Source organism: Diorhabda carinulata, chromosome 7 (assembly GCF_026250575.1).
Source record: "Diorhabda carinulata isolate Delta chromosome 7, icDioCari1.1, whole genome shotgun sequence".
Classification (NCBI taxonomy): Eukaryota; Metazoa; Arthropoda; class Insecta; order Coleoptera; family Chrysomelidae; genus Diorhabda; species Diorhabda carinulata.
In genome coordinates, this window is record NC_079466.1 from 16,976,137 (window position 1) to 16,994,845 (window position 18,709).

At 32.4% G+C, this 18,709-nt stretch overlaps 1 protein-coding gene across 1 annotated transcript in view; it reads right to left on the reverse strand.

Annotated features, from left to right (window-relative positions):
• Positions 1-10,302, reverse strand: part of LOC130896756 (pickpocket protein 28-like) — a 28,635-nt gene extending 18,333 nt beyond the window's left edge. Inside the window, exons 1-3 of the mRNA XM_057805053.1 lie at positions 8,986-10,302; positions 5,047-5,289; positions 4,238-4,355 (exon numbers count right to left, since the gene is read on the reverse strand). Of these exons, the coding sequence (XP_057661036.1) occupies positions 4,238-4,355; positions 5,047-5,289; positions 8,986-9,125 (501 nt within the window). The 5' untranslated portion in view covers positions 9,126-10,302. The remainder of the gene's footprint in view (positions 1-4,237; positions 4,356-5,046; positions 5,290-8,985) is intronic.
• Between the last annotated feature and the right edge of the window lie 8,407 nt (positions 10,303-18,709).

The following is an 18,709-nucleotide window of genomic DNA, read 5'->3' on the forward strand; positions in this document are numbered from 1 at the left end:
ATGTAACTTATCTAGCTTATCAATGCAATATTTCAAAAGTCTAATCGGGATAACGGCCTTATGCCATACTAAAATTAACTCTTCTACAGTGCTGTGCTGTGCATTTCGAATAGATTTTTTTTGCTATAGGTAAGGTAAGGTGGGGTAGGTGTGTAGTAAAATTTCAAAAGTTCAAACTTAGCTGGGTGTAAAAAAAAGTTATTAGATATTTCAAATTAAAATTTTATTCCAAGTACGACTATAGGTGTGTGCTTTAGATGTTCTTCATTTAAAGGTTTTATAAGAACTTTGTGCAGAGATATAAATATTTTTTTAAAACTCTGTTCATAATACACACTTTCCCCGCAGAACGGGGTAAGTGTGTAGGTGGCTATTATTTCTTGTATAAATTCAGTTATTGCGATCTTGGGGTCAGTGTGTAAAAGTATAGAATCGTAGCTATCGATTGCCGGTTGAATTGTTTATTTAACTTAAAGACTAAAGGAGCTACAGACTTTTATGAACTAACATGTTTTATCGTTCTTTAAAATAATTCCGAGAAAAAAAATATTATTGACCCAATTAGCACAATAATAATAAAAAAATTAAAAACAAAAGATTAATTAATATTGAAATTGTTAAACGAAATCCCGAAACGATGTAGACCTCGTTTAGTAACATCAGGTTTAGGTAATATCGTAACAATGTCTTGTATTCCTACAACGCAACATTCTTCTGGATCCGCCCAAACAAAACACATGGATCTTGAAGGATCAATGGAACGAACTTTACGTGTGAATTTCACTTCTATCTCGTCATCATCTTTGTTAACGGATAATATTTTACCGACATAATGTTCTCGGGTAGTTTTCCCTGCACATGCAATTAACACCCAATCATTAACACCTGCATCTTTATTCAAATCCTCAACAAAGTCATTCAGTTCTTCCTGATCTCGAAATTCTTCGCCAATATCATTATCACTTTCTTCATACATATCTGAAGACAATTCTGAATCTGTCTCCACAATTTTTTCACGAAGTTTATTCTTTTTCGCTGGTTGTTTTTTTTGTTGTTTCTCCTGTAGTCTTTCAACAACCTCCGAACAGGTTATAACTTCCGCACCGCTTGCAATCTTTGTTCTTTTTTTTTTAGATTGTTGTTCTCGTGCTGCTTCACTTTTTCCAGCAAAAGTTCTTCAAAAGTAGTAGTGCTACCTTCACTTGCATTTTCATTGATGACTCTGTTAATCTGGTTGGGTTGATCAACAGATGGACCAGCCTGGTCTTGGTCATTCACGTGTATATCATTGCGGTTGTTGTTATCCTTTTGATGTTTTTCCCATCGTTTCATTGCAAATGGATCAAAGTGCTCTTTCGAAATAACTTCAGAGTTATATGGAAATATTCCCCCCTTTCGAAATCCGCTGATTATAATATCGGGGTTAGTTTCCATCCAAACCTTTCCTATTAGCTTGCTAAAATGATTCTTAGGAATTCGTTGGCCCTGGTGATGTCTTTGCCACTCGATAACTTCGGTATCCCACCTTGATTTAAGGGATCGAAATACACTGAGGCGGAGCGGTTGTAGCAAATGACTAGAATGAGGGGGAAGTTTTAATATTGTCACATTTTGTAAAGCACACTCAATAAGGCGTTCGTCGACGTGTGATGTATGACCGTCATAAATTAATAGCACTGGTCTAGCATCGCCAATTTCTTTTAGGAAACTTTTTTCAAAATATTTTAAGAAAATATCTGACTCCATCCAACCGTTAGCTGTAGCCGCGTAGGTTGTACCTGGGAATCCTTGACCATCGGGAGCAACCCATTCATTCCATATATTTTTACCCTTAAATATGATAAGAGGTGGTGCCTTATGCCCAGCAGCGTTTCCCGCCATTAGAACCATTATGTTTTCTCGTCCAGCACCTGCTGTGGTACGAGAAGCTGCTGTTCCCCTTTTGCCTACAACTTTCGTTTTAGATGGATCTATACAAAAACCGGACTCATCAAGGTTCCAGATGAGGTGTGGCTTATCACGCAAGCCTAAGTTATCAAGAATATTCTTCAATAATTCGAAATATTTGTTAATAATGAACGGATCCAAACTTTTTTTGCGGGCGTATTCTACTGACTGTGGCTTCTTAATGGACAAACCATGTCGTTTCGAAAATCCAAGAAACCAATCTTCCCCTGGCAATCCTGCTTTAAAAGGAGTCTTTAATTTGTTTCGTTTAACATAATCGCCAACAATTTTAAGGACTTCCCCTCGACTTAGACCCCAACCCCATTTTTCCATAGTTTTCAAGCCTTCTGCTAGTTCTCTTTCTTCCTGAATAGGAATAGCTGTACTCCTACCTTGACTACTGCTCTTTACCCCTCGAATGCCTCTTAAACGATAATTCAGGGTCATCATAGGAATTTTAAATCTTTGACTGGCCTTGTATGCTGTAATTCTTCCAGACCTCACTTCTTCCATAGCCCGTTGTAAATCTTCTTTTGTATAGGAGGTAGCCCTTTTGCTTTTTCGGACGTAGTTCCTAACCATTTTATTTGTTAAAGTATAGACTGATACACTTTCGCAATCCTAAAAGAGAAATATTCCTTGGATACAATTCTTTCTTGGGGAAAGTGTGTACTACATACACACATACCCTCTCAAAATAGTACACACTTCCCTGGTATTATATTTTAAGGAGGCAAGTGTGTAGTAGCTCAAAATATATATCAAAAACCTAAATAAAAAGAAAATAACATTAACTAGTTAAAACTACAGTATTTCTTACCTTATTAGTAAAAAAAAAACTGCTTAAAATCAATGTACTTGTCCCGATGATTATAGATTGAAAAAAGAGCAACGAACTAGATGATTTGACCACATTAACATAATAACAGAAAATACTAATTTTCACCTCAACTGAAGGTATCTGTTGTTGCCTTATATGTTAGTTCTAGAATTTATATATGTGTCTTCAGTTATTCATAGATGGCAGAAGCAGTTTCAAACCCACTCAAGAAATAACGTTGGATTACACACTTACCCCGTAAACACACTTACCCCATCTTACCTTAAAAATGGATTCTCAGAAGAACTTTTATTTCATTTGGTAATTGATTCAATTTAGAGAGAGGGTCCAAATCATTTACACCTATCAAGACTATAGTGTCCGCTTAACGTGTTGAGATTGATGAAAAATACATAACTCAAGGAAAAATTCAACAATATTACTTATATCCTTTTTTAATAATTATTTTCTTGGTATTCATTTCAGATCAGCATCTAGAATAACTTAAGACAATAAAATGATTATTAAAACTTTAGAGACGTTGAACACTGCCTTACTCTACGCACAGGACAGTGAAATGCTGGCATTTTACTATTATTGACTAAGAAAATAGTGGGCGTGTGATATTCAATAAATTTAAAAATTTTGGGAATTGCAGCAAATTTGGGAATGAGAACTCTTCATTAACTATAATTCCAAGCTTTCGGAAAGTATTCTTTCTATAATCAGGGTAACTATAATATAGAATGAAAATCATGAGCTTAGACTCAATTATCGTGATCTAAAACATATGGATTCTAAAATGAATTTGAGAAATCTTTATATTACTACGGTAGCCAATGATTGTTGAACGGTGAACGTGATAAATAGTTTAATTTAATTTTTTTTTATTTCAGTTTAATATGCCTCGACAGCGCTGGTTATTGGCACACAAAAACAATCATAAGTTAAATACAGGACTGTTACAAAATCTATTTCAATGCATAAATTAAATTATATTTTCCTATACAGCTTGGTGGCTTTAAGAAACTGCACGATTTTCCTTATTTCCGCCGGGCAGTTAAGTGTCTCCTTGAATAATATTTCTTCCAAAATGATGTAAATAATACGCAATTATAAAATAAGATTAAAATTGAATATCTGATATAGGTATAGAGTGATAATATGTCTCATTACCATTCTGTATGCATGTTCTTTGGTTTGATAGATGTGGTGGTTTTGGTAAGTATTTGTTGGTTGTGTGTTGTAATTTTGACGGTATGATTTGGTAGAGATCTAGTGTAGAAGGCTTCTCAACTGCATGTGCGAATTAATGACCAGAAATTTTAAGTTTCTGACACCATATATGGTTATTAGGGGGAGAAGGTGCTGCTGGTTTGATACTTACAATTTAGAATATGTTCTTTATACGTCGAATAGTAAAAATTACGAGATACTATTAACAGCTGTTACTAAATTAGAATAACATACCTCTTGAAGCCTCTCGTAAAATGTTTCATTGAAATGTAAAATATCCGGAATATAATCTTCAACATCATCCATGTTTTCTTCATCACACACCATAGTCATATATTGCACAGTTTGGGTCCTGAAATTATTTATGTATGTAATATATTTACAATGTAATATTACTTATGTAAGCGGAATCAAAATTCGACATGAAATGTGAGAAAAAATTCTTCCACTCATTTGCTCCTGATGTGGAATGTAACTATAATTTACTGCAATCAGGAAACTCATTGAAGAAGAAGGATCATAAATTAAAGCAATTGTACTATTTCAAAAAGAAAGTATTTGAATATATCTACTACAAGGTATTATAAAAGCATAACACCCAACATTCTAATACTAGCGGTTTGCGAGCGGGCGGGAAACGAATGCGTCGCGAATATGCTGCGAGGACGTCGTGAACGCATGGCAGAAATGCAACGTTCTCGCCGCGTGTTTGTAGCGCACAATACACTCATTAACAAAATGGATTCCGAGGAGGTAACACTTCAGTTGACTGAGTTACTTCGAAGACACCGGAGACAAAAACGATTTTGGGAGAACCCATTATCAATTTATCGAATAGATTAGAGACACTACTTTATGTTGTTCTGCAAACTAATGAAAAATAATCCAAAAAAATTTGCAGCGGTTTCTTTTTCCACCTTCAACATAACTCACGAAAATAACTTGATGATAAACTAATGATTATTGTAGTATGAAGTAAAAGTGTACTTTTACGTCAAAGAATAAAATAATAATTATTAAAAATTTCATATTTTTCTACTTACTCATAATCAGAAATAGAGACATTATCCCAAAGTCGATGAATAACTTCCGTGTAATTAAATAGAGCTCTACCTACTTTGGTAAAAGGACATATTGTAACAGCTGGAAATGGTATTTCAAAAATCGGCGTCTCTCTTGTTGCTAAACTGACGATAAATGGATTTTCGTCATATTTATCATATTGTTCCTTTATGAAATAGATCGATAATGATGTCGCTATGATGATTAATATGATCCATAATATTCTGAAACAATTCATTATCGATAAACTATAAAAAGATGCATTTTAATTATATTTTTACATTCATTCACTTTGAAAGTATCCTTTATTGTAGTGAAGTTGAAATCGCGTTGTTTGCCACCGTGGCCCGTGGCCCTATACGCGTACGGACGATCAAATGGATTAAATTTCGATATTAAAATTTTTATAAGACATATCGGTATAAATTATGAGAAAAGCAATCTGCTAATCATCACTTTATGGATTTTTATATTTATTATATCAAAAAGCTATATGTAAAATAGCAGACAAAAAATGCCAGGTAGTTATAAAGAGCGCGCAGTCGCTAGGGCGCTCTTAGGGAAAGTCTTTTCAATTATGCTGATGCGATTTAATTTTTGAAGATCAAGGCACACATTCCACTAATCTGATGCGATATGGATACGATTTAAAATATTGTATGACCTTTTAACATACATATTATGTACGCTATAATCGTATAATTCATAACGAGACGGGAATGAAACCGTTCCCTCACAAGTACTGTCAGTCAACTTGGGTCAAAAATATAATCGATAGCAGGGGACAGTCGACCTAGAATCAACTACTGTCGTACTAATTAATAGCTCTACGAATTAACTGAATAGTCTAATATATAAATATTAGTGATATGTGACTTTTCAAATAAAGTATATCATTATTTATAGTTTTTGTTTAAATTCTATGAAAATGCATATCAATTTTAATTAACAGAGGGCTGAATTTTTATCCCTGAAACCCTAAATGACAAGGGTTACTTCCGTTGTCTATACAACCTATTTCTGATCCTGAACCTGAAAACTGGACAGTATATTGTAGAAAATAAAGAAAATCGAGAAATTAGAGCAAACCAACAAGAATTCGAAACTAGTCTACACTAGTTAGTGTATTAATTTTGGTATTAATTTTTAAATTAATAATATTCAAATCACGAGCATCGATTATAACCAATAACCGAATCAAATACTGATAAACAATATATGGAACATATCAACGATAGGATAAGACATACAGGGTGTTTCTATATATGACCGACAATGCTCTACCACAGAGAGATCTCAATAAATGATTCATTTTAATTTAGGAATATGTGCAAAATTTTAAATCAAAATCAAAAATTTGCCATTAATCAAGAGCGCCTTTGAATTTTTCTTCACTTCGCAGTGATTGATATAATCAAATACCGCAAAAAATTGGACACAAAACTTTCACGTATTTTAAGAGACACTAGCTTGCTTTAATTTCTTAATGAAATTATAATAAGTACAACATAAAATTTTGTCCTACTACCACTTATGAAAATGATGGATTGCACACTCATTTTCACCTGAGAAATTAGTTTATTTCACACATATATTAAAAAATAACAAAACATACATGTATTGAAATGCTTCTTTTTCTTAGAGGGAATACGCGAATACAAAATGAATCTGGCTGGATACCGAAAGACAAAAGGCCAAATTCAAAAAGACTGAAGAAGTAGACAATATGATTTTTTGAGGTTATATTAGTGTTTACAATAAAAATTGAAAGTGCGTTGTGATTTGTGTTCAAATACACACTAGTGTCTGCAAGATAATTTAAACGTTAAAATTAAGTGTTATTACTATTACTGGGTAATGTATAAAGTAGTTGAATGAACATTACTATTACAAAATGAAAAATATTTTGTGGGACTTTTCAGCACACGTGTTTATATACTTTTCAACACATGTGTGATATTGTTTAATTGCCTTTTTTACGTGGCCGTAGGAAAAATAGTATACACAACTCGTTGAAAAGTATATTTCGCACTAGTAACGTTTCAGTACTCTCCGCTACACGGCTCGTGCAAAACAGTAACAACTAATGCGAAATATATCACTTTCCAAACTCGTTATGTAATATGCTATTACGTCTTCGCAATGAGACACGATTTTTTTTGTAAATGCCTCTCACCTTGCTCTATAATATGTATTTTTTTCAAATATGTTATGACTACTTATATATAAATATTATATCAGCTAAACAAATAATCCAGATCTAATTTTTTAACGTAATTATGATGATTATTAATAATAATAATTGATGTTTTATTGATAACATTATCAGTAAAATTTTTAAATTATATGCAAAAGTGATTTTCTCTTTCAATAACATATTTTTTTTATTTTCAATGATCAATTTTATTTCATTTTATGCGTTCAAGTGAATGTTCACTCATGTGGTATGAAAAATTGAGAAAAGCATTTCAGATTGGTACTATTAGTTTCCTATAGTAGAAGCGATGGAGGTATTCCATTATGTGACTCAATCTACGATTTATCAAACACATATTTTCTACATACTATCTTCTTTTATTAATAGAAATCGAACATAACATTAGATCGACTGTCGACCAATTAGAAATTCTGCGATTAAAATAATTTAAACATGGAATCCAAAGGAGTAATAATCGGTCGCGATTGGCTGAGGGGGTTTCTGAGGCATCATAAAAACATCAGTAAACGATAGGCAGAAGACCTCAATCCTGCTAGAGCACAGATAATACAGATTATTTTGTAAAATTAAAAAAAACTCATTAGATTTTGGATACTTGTCACTTACGATATTTGCACACTGTATTGCAATTCACGCTGTTACATATTTGTAATTTTCTATATGTGATTTAGAACCTTAATTCAGTGTTGAATTTGAATTGCGAATATGAATTATTCGTACTGTAAAAATGGCCACACCTATGACTATATTTACAGCCCTCATCGGAGATATGGCCAATTTTCCCTTTTTTAAAAAACTAAAAAAATAATAATTAAGAGGGGTATGCTGAATATTTTAATATTATATTAAATCTAGATAAATAAATTAAAGAATGACATAAATTTGACATGTTTAAATTTTTTAAAAGTTGAAAAATATAAAATCCAAACTTTAAGGTGGCCATATTTGACCCAGGTACCTTATAAGCGTGGGGTGCTTTCTATCGCACTTTTAAACTAACTATAGGTTTCGGAATGAAAGTAATAAAAAATATTAACAAATTACATAGTCTTAAATTTCGTAAATGAGTGGAAATAAAGTAAAGGGAAGCTCTAATTTTGTTGTACTTTTCGGGAACGTAAAAATAATAAGCTATCTTAGAAACATGTACTACATTTATATTTCAGTCATCGAGAAATACTACCACCATCTTACCGCAGAAAGCTTTTTAAGAAAATGAGAAAAGAAAGGATTAATAGAAACGGAAGTCTTTCTCAATGTATAATTCTTAGTATCAAAAAAATCATTCGGCAGTCCCTAGACTGGTTACAAAAGTTTTTTAAAAATATTAAAAAGAGACCCACACTTTTATAATAGTGATATTCATGTTCTTATCATTTATTTTTCTTTTTCCAAGAATTATTGACTATGGCTTGAAATATATTTTTTAGTTTTTCCAAACTATAATTAATCATATCTACACTTGATGCTCAAACTACTATAGTTTTTCCAATAACTTCGTCACTTTGTAACTACCGTCAACTTTAAACACTGAGTATCCCCAAAATCAAAAAACACATTAGATCTTTTAAGTCATACATACATATATACATACTTTGGTGTCTAATATTTACATTATAATTGTGTCAATGAATGGAGAAGCTATGACACATTAATTTTAATAAAAGACACTCATAAATGTGTTCAAGTTTGAATAACTTACCTTTCTCCTTTCGATCGTTTCTCAGCCAAATAATTAAATCCAATAATACTAGAATGTTCGCAGTAATCATTAAAATATTGTTGAAATCGGGTCCACGAATTTGGCTTTCCTTTTTTTGTTTCCACTGTTAACGTATCCATTATCCTAAATCGATTGATATATGATTAAACTATTCTTCATATATTATATTTCAATTGAAAATAAGTTTTTGATTAGTCCGTTATATTTTTCTGTATAAACCTGTATGTTGAAAGTATGAGTAAATATTGAAGAATAAATCCTTGAAACTATAATTTCAAAAATCTAACAGAATTCTAATCAGTAGAACTAACTCATGTGTTATAATCTTATCGCAGTTGATAATAAGCATAATGCACGAGGTGACCTGCAAATATTTTAGTGCGATATTGCTTGACTGAACATTTTTCCTTGGCGGACCTAAAATGGTCAACGTATTGGAAAACAGAGAAAAGCGAAGTTAAAAATAAAGACGATAGTTTTGATAGACTCAGTAAGAGTTGGCAGATTTTTTATTAAAAAAGAAAATAAATCAGATAAGATGAACATTGAAGATTGTTTGAAGTCATTTTACTCTTCAACTGCTCTGCCTCTATACCTAAAAATACAATTTGTGTATGACTGCATCTCATTGCTCTGCCAGAAAAATATGTAGACTCCTCCCAAAGAATGCTTTTCTTATGGAATTTTAAGTCTCACTTTCCAAGATGTTAGCATTAATTCATCGATGTACCCAAACCTTTTGCTGAAATGAACATGATATTCACAGAATAGATGCTCTGCTGGCACTATGGTTTGCTCATAGAATCTGCCTATAGTCTTTGACGAGACAAACCAAATAAATCAAATAAGATAATAATTTACCAAAAACGTAAGTAAAGAGTAAAAGAGTAAAAAAACGAATAAGTTCGAAATGAAAACTATTTACTAAAAAGAGAGAAGAAAAAAATCATATATTAATAAGAGGGGAATGTTACCGTGGGCAGAAATTTTAATATATTGGAATAAACCATGAAAAACATTCTAAAAGACTTTAGATCAAGTTATCAGAGTTATATCTGCTCGGTTAGAAAAGTAAACTACAGAAAATATTCATGGAAAACTACGACGAAGAAGGAAGGATATCAATTTAACACGACAATAAAAAAGAAATGCATAGTAGAAACAAAAAGGGAAGGCGGAGAAATCAAACAGAGCTGGCGTAAAATAACAGTAGCGATAAGTGGAAATGGAAGCGTGCATCAGATGAAAAAGCAATTTAGAAGGTACATTTGACAAATACTCTTATGAATTGTTCAACATGTTTCGTTGATTCGAGTTCTCAATGTAGACATAAGAAATAGAACAAGTAAGCGTAGTGCTATATCTAGGAGTTGAATTAGATAAGATCTAAAGACAGAAATAAATAGGAGAATTGAAAATGCCAACAAAGTTTATTATGCTCTGATCAATGGATCCATAAATAAGAGAGAGAAACCAAAATGTATTTCGAACTATATTTACGCCCATATTAACATATGACTGTGAATTATGGGTGCTAAACCAGCAACAAAAAGTAAAATACAAGCTACAGAAATAAAATATTCAAGAAAAATAAAGGGTGTAACGAGAGGGTATAAAATTAGAATTGATAGTATTAGAGCTGCAAGTAATACCAGTCACCGAATTGAAAGAAGGCAGTTGAGCAGAGTGGGTTTAGAGAGAATGGGCATTTGAAGACAAGTGAAATAAGTTTGAAAAGGATATTAAAAAAGAATCAAAGTCAATGTCGATATTTAAACGTTGACGCTCGCGCCTGTGTTCGCGTTCAACATAAATTAAACAGATTACGAAATGTGATTTATAAACAAACGCCCGCGCTTGCGTTCCAATGCCAACGTCAGCGTCAGCACGGCCGCGAACGTAAATGTTAATCATCCAAATAAGATAGATCGATCTATTTACTACCAACAAGATGCAGCTCGACCACATTTTGCACGTACAGTTAGAAATTATTTAAACGAGATTTTTCCCAATAGGTAGATTGGAAGAGGTGGATCGATCGGACGGCTAGACTGATTTGACTCCTCTCCTCTTAATAGATCAGACAATATTTCTGATTTAAAAGTTAGAATAACGGAAAAAATTAACAAAATAACCCCTGAGGTTATACAAAATGTATGAGAAATCCAAAATTAACTCGGTTATTGTCAAGAAGTGAAATGTGGTCATTTTGAATATTTTATTCAATAGTAAAGTACATTGAAAAATACATTCTAAGTATTATATAAATATTAAAAAAAAATAATATTACTGATTAGATGACTAAAATCCCTTCCAACAAGGTGCTATACTACCCCCTTTCTTATTTAAAATTTTTGAGGGGTGCGGAAGGGGGATAATATTTTCATTTTCATTTCCACAAAGTACATAATAACGCTAAAATTGAATGTATTATATATATGGACTGCATTATAGATTCTAAGCGATATAATTAGCAACGTGAATGCTCATATATTTTAGATATTGTGGTTTCCCTTGACAAATGTAAAAAGAAACGTTAAAAAGTTCAAGTATATCTTTTAAAAGTAGAGTAAATTAGTATTAAAGTAGCGAAGACCGCATATTGATTTCTTTTCTCTCTCCCGAGATATCTCAAGAAATGTGTAAATGGCGAGAGTTTTTCTTCGAACGTTTATTAGGCTACTTTGCTCAAACTAGAATTGAAAATGTATTCTGGATGGAAAATTCTTACATTGGCCTACCCGCAGTAATTTAAACTCATAATAATCTTGTTATTATTGCCGCTAGATGGCATCACATTATATAAAATACAGTCGCTGTATAGGAAAATCTGGACACGAGCTATAACGCTTATGTGTAAGAGAGACAGCTCCGTCTCTTTTTCTATTCTCTTCTTTCAAAAATAAATGACGCTTGCGGAATCGGTCTCTCTGTCATGTGGTCTCTCGAATCTAAACGAAACGAATCAGACTTGCGTTGTATTTGGTTGTATTGCGATTTATTTCGGAGATTCGAAAATCGAAATCGGATATTCACGTTCGTTAAATTTGAAAGTGTTTCAAAACTGCCCACATGCATCTATCCCGGTAGCAAAAATAATCATAAAAGAAAATGATATATGGCATACTTAAATATTGTCTGTAGACTCGTTTCTTTCTGTAATATCATTATTTATGTCTATAAATGTAATTTTGTTCATAAAACTTTTATAATTTGAATTTGATTTCCAACATATATGTTCCAATAGACAATAATATTTAAACAAATCGCGTGAACGAACGCTCATGCACAGTCTATCCCATAGAGAGACTTTACTAAAATATTTGTAACAACGCCCTCTAGTATTCACATTGAATTGCTTAGAATTTATATACTCGTATTTTGTAATGATGGACAAAAGTTAAGCATAACCAGACTTGACATCTTTGCATAACAAGGTTGCCGCACCTCTTATAAAAAGATAGACTAAATCATGGTGTAATAGAGACAAGGTGTGTTCTTGCGCACGACCAATGAAAAAAACTTCCAAAATGCCGCCATATTGGAAATTCAGCCAATCACATGACTTTGCGCGAAATTGAATACTGGATGCTATGATGATGCAATTACATTCATTTAATATGTTTATTTTTTTTTATCGTGTGGATCAATGTTTGAACTAAGAAAATATAAAATTTGAATCTGAATTAAATGTTTTAAGATGATATAACTGAAACTATTGTAAATAAAATGAACAAAATAAATATGTGTTTGTGTAAAAATTATATAGATAGGTTTCTGTTATTCTGTTAAAGATCTACACATAAAAATAATTGGTTTTTTTTTGTGGAGTGAGAATAAATTCATATACGTTTTAGATTTTTGCAAACAATTTTTTATTACAACAACTAAGTAATAAATAAAATTATCAACAGAGAAACATTTGAGTATCGACAAAACTGATAAAATTGATCAAGTTATGTGTGCATGTTTTTTGCTTTGTCTTTCATAGACAATAAAATTGATTCAACAATTCCCTCGTCAATGTTCACTTTAGCAGCCCTTTTTCTCAACGTACTTAACCCAGGCAGTGGGTAGCCTTTTTTCCGCAAATATCTATAACCCTTAGGGCTAACACTTCTTAAAGCTATGGCCGAGGCAATGTCTTCGCTGGACCACTTTACATTTTTTTGTTTAGGATGTAACAACTTCCTTATCTGGCCTTATCTGTCATGGAAGTGCTAAGTTATTTTAAAATTTTACTCACAAACTCTGATTTGTTACATCTAGTAAAACATTATTTTCTTGTCTATTAATGCAATTTGAAAAACTAGAGCTACGTGCTTTCTTTTGTGAACTTCTAAAATCATTTTCACTTTCACAAACACTTCTTCGTTTTCTACCTCGGTTCGCTTCACTGAAATTATACAATATTTTTATTTTTACAATACGCTAAATAATTTGGTATATCAATTTCCATTTTCAATAATAAATACCATGAAGGTTCAGTCAAGTATAAAGTGGGGACAGCATTTTTCTTTAGCTTTAAAATAGGCTTATCGCTTATACTATTCAAGTAACTGGTATCCTCAAAAAAATCCGGCGTAAAGTGGCGTGATCAGATCCGTCCTACAATTTATTATAATTTATTCAATCAACACTCATAATTGATAATGCCAAAACAAAATTAATGCAATGTATTTTAGAAATAAGACAATCATTTCCAAACCATTTTTGAGGTTAATTTCCTTGTCGGTATTGCAAGCATTAATCCATTTTTGTTGAGTATCACTATCTTTGGGAAATGGGAAATACTTAATATTTTGATTTTTTGTGTTCCCATTCCAGTTATGACATCTACCAACAGAGCATCCCGGCATATTGTCAATCAATTTTCAATTGCATTTAATGTAAGCGTTCGCACTAGCACAATTCATAACTCAATCGTAAATTAAAAGTCAATATTTTTTAAAACTATCTGTATTTTTTACGTCATATTGACGAATACTGACTATTATTACAATTCTATTCGGTCAGTAAGATTTACAATAAAAATCCGCAAGTAGCTCTGCGGCACTTGTCTAGGTTACTACCGCCAAAACAACAACATATGATTGGCAATATGCCGGCGTTTTGGAAGTGCGCAGAACAGGACGAAAATTGGTCTGCGGAGGGAACACACCTTGACTCTATTACACCATGGACTAAATCAAAAATGCGCAGAATTTGCTACAGAATTCGATTATGATATTTAAAGTGCCAATTGAATTTTGAGAAATTTTGCTTTCCTAATTTTATATTTTCAAATATGCCCTTTAGTTCTTTACTTAAAATACTGAAAATAATTTCCACGTATTTCTCGGGGACACTTTTGTTATAGTTTTTCCTGAAACTATTATATAATCCGTTCTTAGTTGCCTACCCAGTATACTTATCTTTATGCTAGCTGTTTACGATATTACTTCAGCCTTTTCAGTTTGCTTCTCCTTTAAGCTTTTGTTCTAAAAACACATGTGTAATAATATTATATATCAGTGCTTTTTTTGATATTGCGTAGTGAATTTATCGGATTCATTCCTTGTTCATGTATCGTTTAATAATTTGTTTATAATTTAATTCAGATGACTTACCTTACCTTAAAAAGTGATGCGATAAAACACTGTCACACCAACGAAAGAGTTGGATTGACTGATATGTTATAGTATCTACATGCGAATAGCCATAAAATATAGAGACAATCCCTATTTTTTGCGTGTGTAAATTTCCTTTCTGAGATAAATGCTGGTATTCCATATTACTATACCTAGATACTATCCCCTAGTTCGTCACTTTCCTTTACTTTTATCCGTAATTGATTAATGAAAATAAAACAATTTTCGAAACTCGCTAGTTTTATTCATAATAATTATATATGAAATAATGTGACTATTATACGAGGTCTAGCTATTAAATAACGAGACCGCGCGCCTAGAGGGTGCCCTAGACGGTTGGGGTAAATAACGAGTAGTGCGTTGGGTATCTATATATCTTGTCTATGCACGTCCCAAAACACGTTTCCGTAATTATTATAGTATTTGTGCGTGTGTGACGAAAAACAGGAGCAACGTATCAATCTCTATCTCGTGCGCGATTTTTTGAGTGGTATAAGTGCTTTAGTGATGGCCGAGAGAGCAAATCAAGATTCAAGGCAATGTTGATCGTTGTTTTTTGACATCAACGGTATCGTGATGACTGAATGGTTTCCAGAGGGTCAGACCAGTCTCGTTATTTAATAGCCAGACCTCGTATATACAAAACTTGGCCCTCTTGTGGTATAGTTGAAGTGATGTCTGAAGTATGTAGGTATATTATAGCATTTTGGTTGCAGAATGTTTTCAAGAAACTAGTTATTTCTACTCAGAACACAATCATGAAGCTTCGTTTCCAATGACACTTCAGATGACAAGTCTTACATGCTGCAAAGAAAAATATAGGATTAGAAATCAGTAAAATATTTTATCTAAAAATTTAATTCATTATTGTCATTGTTGTCGTTAGGAATTCGGATAATTGAATGTATGAGGTTTTGTGCATATGTACAAAATTCAGAAGGTGATACTTTCCTCAAAAGGTGGAGACTAAAATTTCAGTAATGCTAGAAACTTGAATTTCTGTAATTTTCGTACTTGAAATACCAGAAGAAGACGTCATTGATATAGAGCAATTGAAGAGAGAGAGAATATTGAAGGTGAGATTGTGGGAGGAAATATACCAACAAATATATTTTACTTGGGAAACATATAGTGTTGTTGAAAGAAAACAAAAAGGTAACTGAAGTTAACACTTTATTTATATAATAAATTTACAGATTGCCTACAACCGTTTTTAAATACGATATCAAAATCCTAACCTAAAAATTAAATGAAAAATTGCAGCATTGTTAACGTCACACTGTTATTGAAGTAAAAAATGTCAGTGCTGCCTTCAACTGTTTATTTGAACTAAAAAAAGTTTTACTTAAATATTTAAGTTTAAGAATTATTGCAATATTTCATTTAATTTTTAGGTTAGGATTTTGATCACAAATTAAAAACTATTATCCATTTTAGACGAATTTTTATTGGCAGTGCGTATTAGAATTCACTCCGATGACGGATATAAATCGCGCGATGAAAAATCGCAGTGCGTACTGGGCCTTACATACAAAAATATATGTCAAAAAACAATAATTTTCAAAGTATCAGTTAAATTTCGCTTGTTTCCAACGCTGCTAATTTTCGTGGGCTTTAGATGACGTCAAATGCCACGTCCAGTATTTGTTTACTTCAAGTGAGACAGTTACTTTATACTCATTTCAGGTTAAAGTTTCCATAAAAATCTTCGAAAAAGTTGAGTTTTGTATGGTATTAGTACCAGAGTGTAAAAACTATAGTCTATTCGTGAACTAGCCTTTCATTGATTATCCTGTTTGCTCGCTTTGGACCAAAAACTTAACTTAAATGCGTTCTCGCCTCATTCACGTGGTCGGCTTTTGCGACGATTTATAATTCTGCTTAAAACCTGGATCCACCCCTACATTTCGAAAAAAATAGTTACGCTTGTGGATCACAAAGGGCAAAGCTGCTCCGAAAAAGACTGACAGCTTCATGGTGAAACAATAACTTGAGAGTATCACGCATTGTTGCTTGATAAGGTAAAGAGAGAAATTGAAAAAATGCGACTGCATTCGATTGAATACAAAGTTCTTTTCCATCAGGACAACGTGCCTTCCCACACTTCCACTCAAAGTTTCCCTTGTAGAAGAAAGATTTTTATCGATTACCTTATTGTATATATAAACGTCTATTTTGAGAAAAATGACGGTAACTATAAACTGAAAAAGTTAAAACGGCTAGAACATCGCTTGGCTAAGCGTATTGACTTGAAAAGGGACCATGTTAAAAAATAAAAATGATTATGGAAAAAATGTTATGTTTCTCTGAAACTTTCCAGATAACCGTCGTGTGTGAGTTTAAATTTGTCGAAAGCAGTGTTATCTATGAATAGCACCTTTTGTGCATAAAAATCCCCACCACTTGTGGAATATGTTTTTAAAATAATTATATGAAATGCGACATGCGAAATCCCACATACTTGTATTCATATGGGACAATATACGAGTTAAATTAATTACCTAATGCGATATAGTCATTCCCATATGACCTTCGTAGTATAAGCGTTTATTATAAATTTGGAAAAATAAGGTTATCAATTCACGTATTAAAAAGATTGTATCTCGTTTATTGTTGAAATTTGAAAACAGTACGTTAAACAGTACCCTTACTTACTTACTTACTTACTAAATGTACTATCTAGAAATTTTAATGCATATATGCAGTTATATATGAGTTTCACACAGTACTTTTTCTATCAGCTAAAATATTCCACTAAACATTTCCCGAAAAAGATGTTTCATATCAAGTCAAACAATTTGTAACAACGTTGATGGGACATCAAATAGTCGATTTGTACCAGTAAGGCGACCCTTCAGAGTTCTCATTACGTAATAACAAAAATGATACTGTTGCTAATACTAATCGCTTGTGATAAATTAAGGATGTCGAACGATTTTTTCCACAAAATACCCATAATAATAAAAATAAATAAATAAAATATATAATTTGGTCTCGACTCTTGAAAGTTAACTGTAATTCCATATTTTACCATTCATAGTAGTACAAGTGAGGAATTTTGACCACACAGCATGACTTTTATGGAGCCAATTTAGCGCCATTGAACTTCATTTAAAACAAATTGCGTACGTACCCTGATTATTACTGGTTTAAAACATAAAAAAAGAATGGTTATCATGGAATCATATCTTTTCGTCGAACTTCGAATATTAGGAAGAAGTATTAAGATATATTCGTACAGATACATAATTAAATAAATAAATAGATTGTTGATTACATACATAGATAGATAATGCATCTTATAATTCCCTAATATTTAACAAAATTTCCAAAGCTATTTTTAAAAAAGATGAGATGTTAACATTTATGAAATTTAAGATTTTCCTAATAGTTCAAGAACTATTGAACCCTTCGAGACCTGTAAGGCTAGAAATTCGTACACTTATGATTTATATCATGCTAAGGGCAATAACAATGTCCTGGCAGGCTCTGCACGTCATCAACCCTTTTATTTCATAGATTATAAAATAAATAGAGTATTTTAGATATCGATCAGGTATTCGACAAGGTCTGGCACGATGGACTACTATACAAAATCAGGAAAACCTCTAGCACAATCTTTCAAATCAAAATCTAAGATTACATCACCACTCTACATCCAATTATGTCAGGAGTTCCCCAGGGAAGTGCACTTGTCCCGATGCTTTATCTCATGTACATAGCTGATATTCTCACACACAACAACGTAACTACCGCAACATATGCAGATGACAATGTCTCACCTGGACCCAGCTATTGCCTCTCACACATTGCAGACAAACTTGGACGCTATTTCCTTGTGACTAAAAACTTGGAGAATGAAAATAAATATGTTTATGTTACATACACCCAACGGAGAGGGGCCTATCCCACTGGGATGTTGAACGGGCGACTTCTGCAACAAAAAGAGAGTGTAAAATACCTTGGAATTCATCTGAACCGACGACTAATCTGGAGCACACACATACAAACCAAGAGAAAGCAATTAGGTCTAAAACTTAGCGAACTATACTGGTTAATAGGTTGAAAATCTC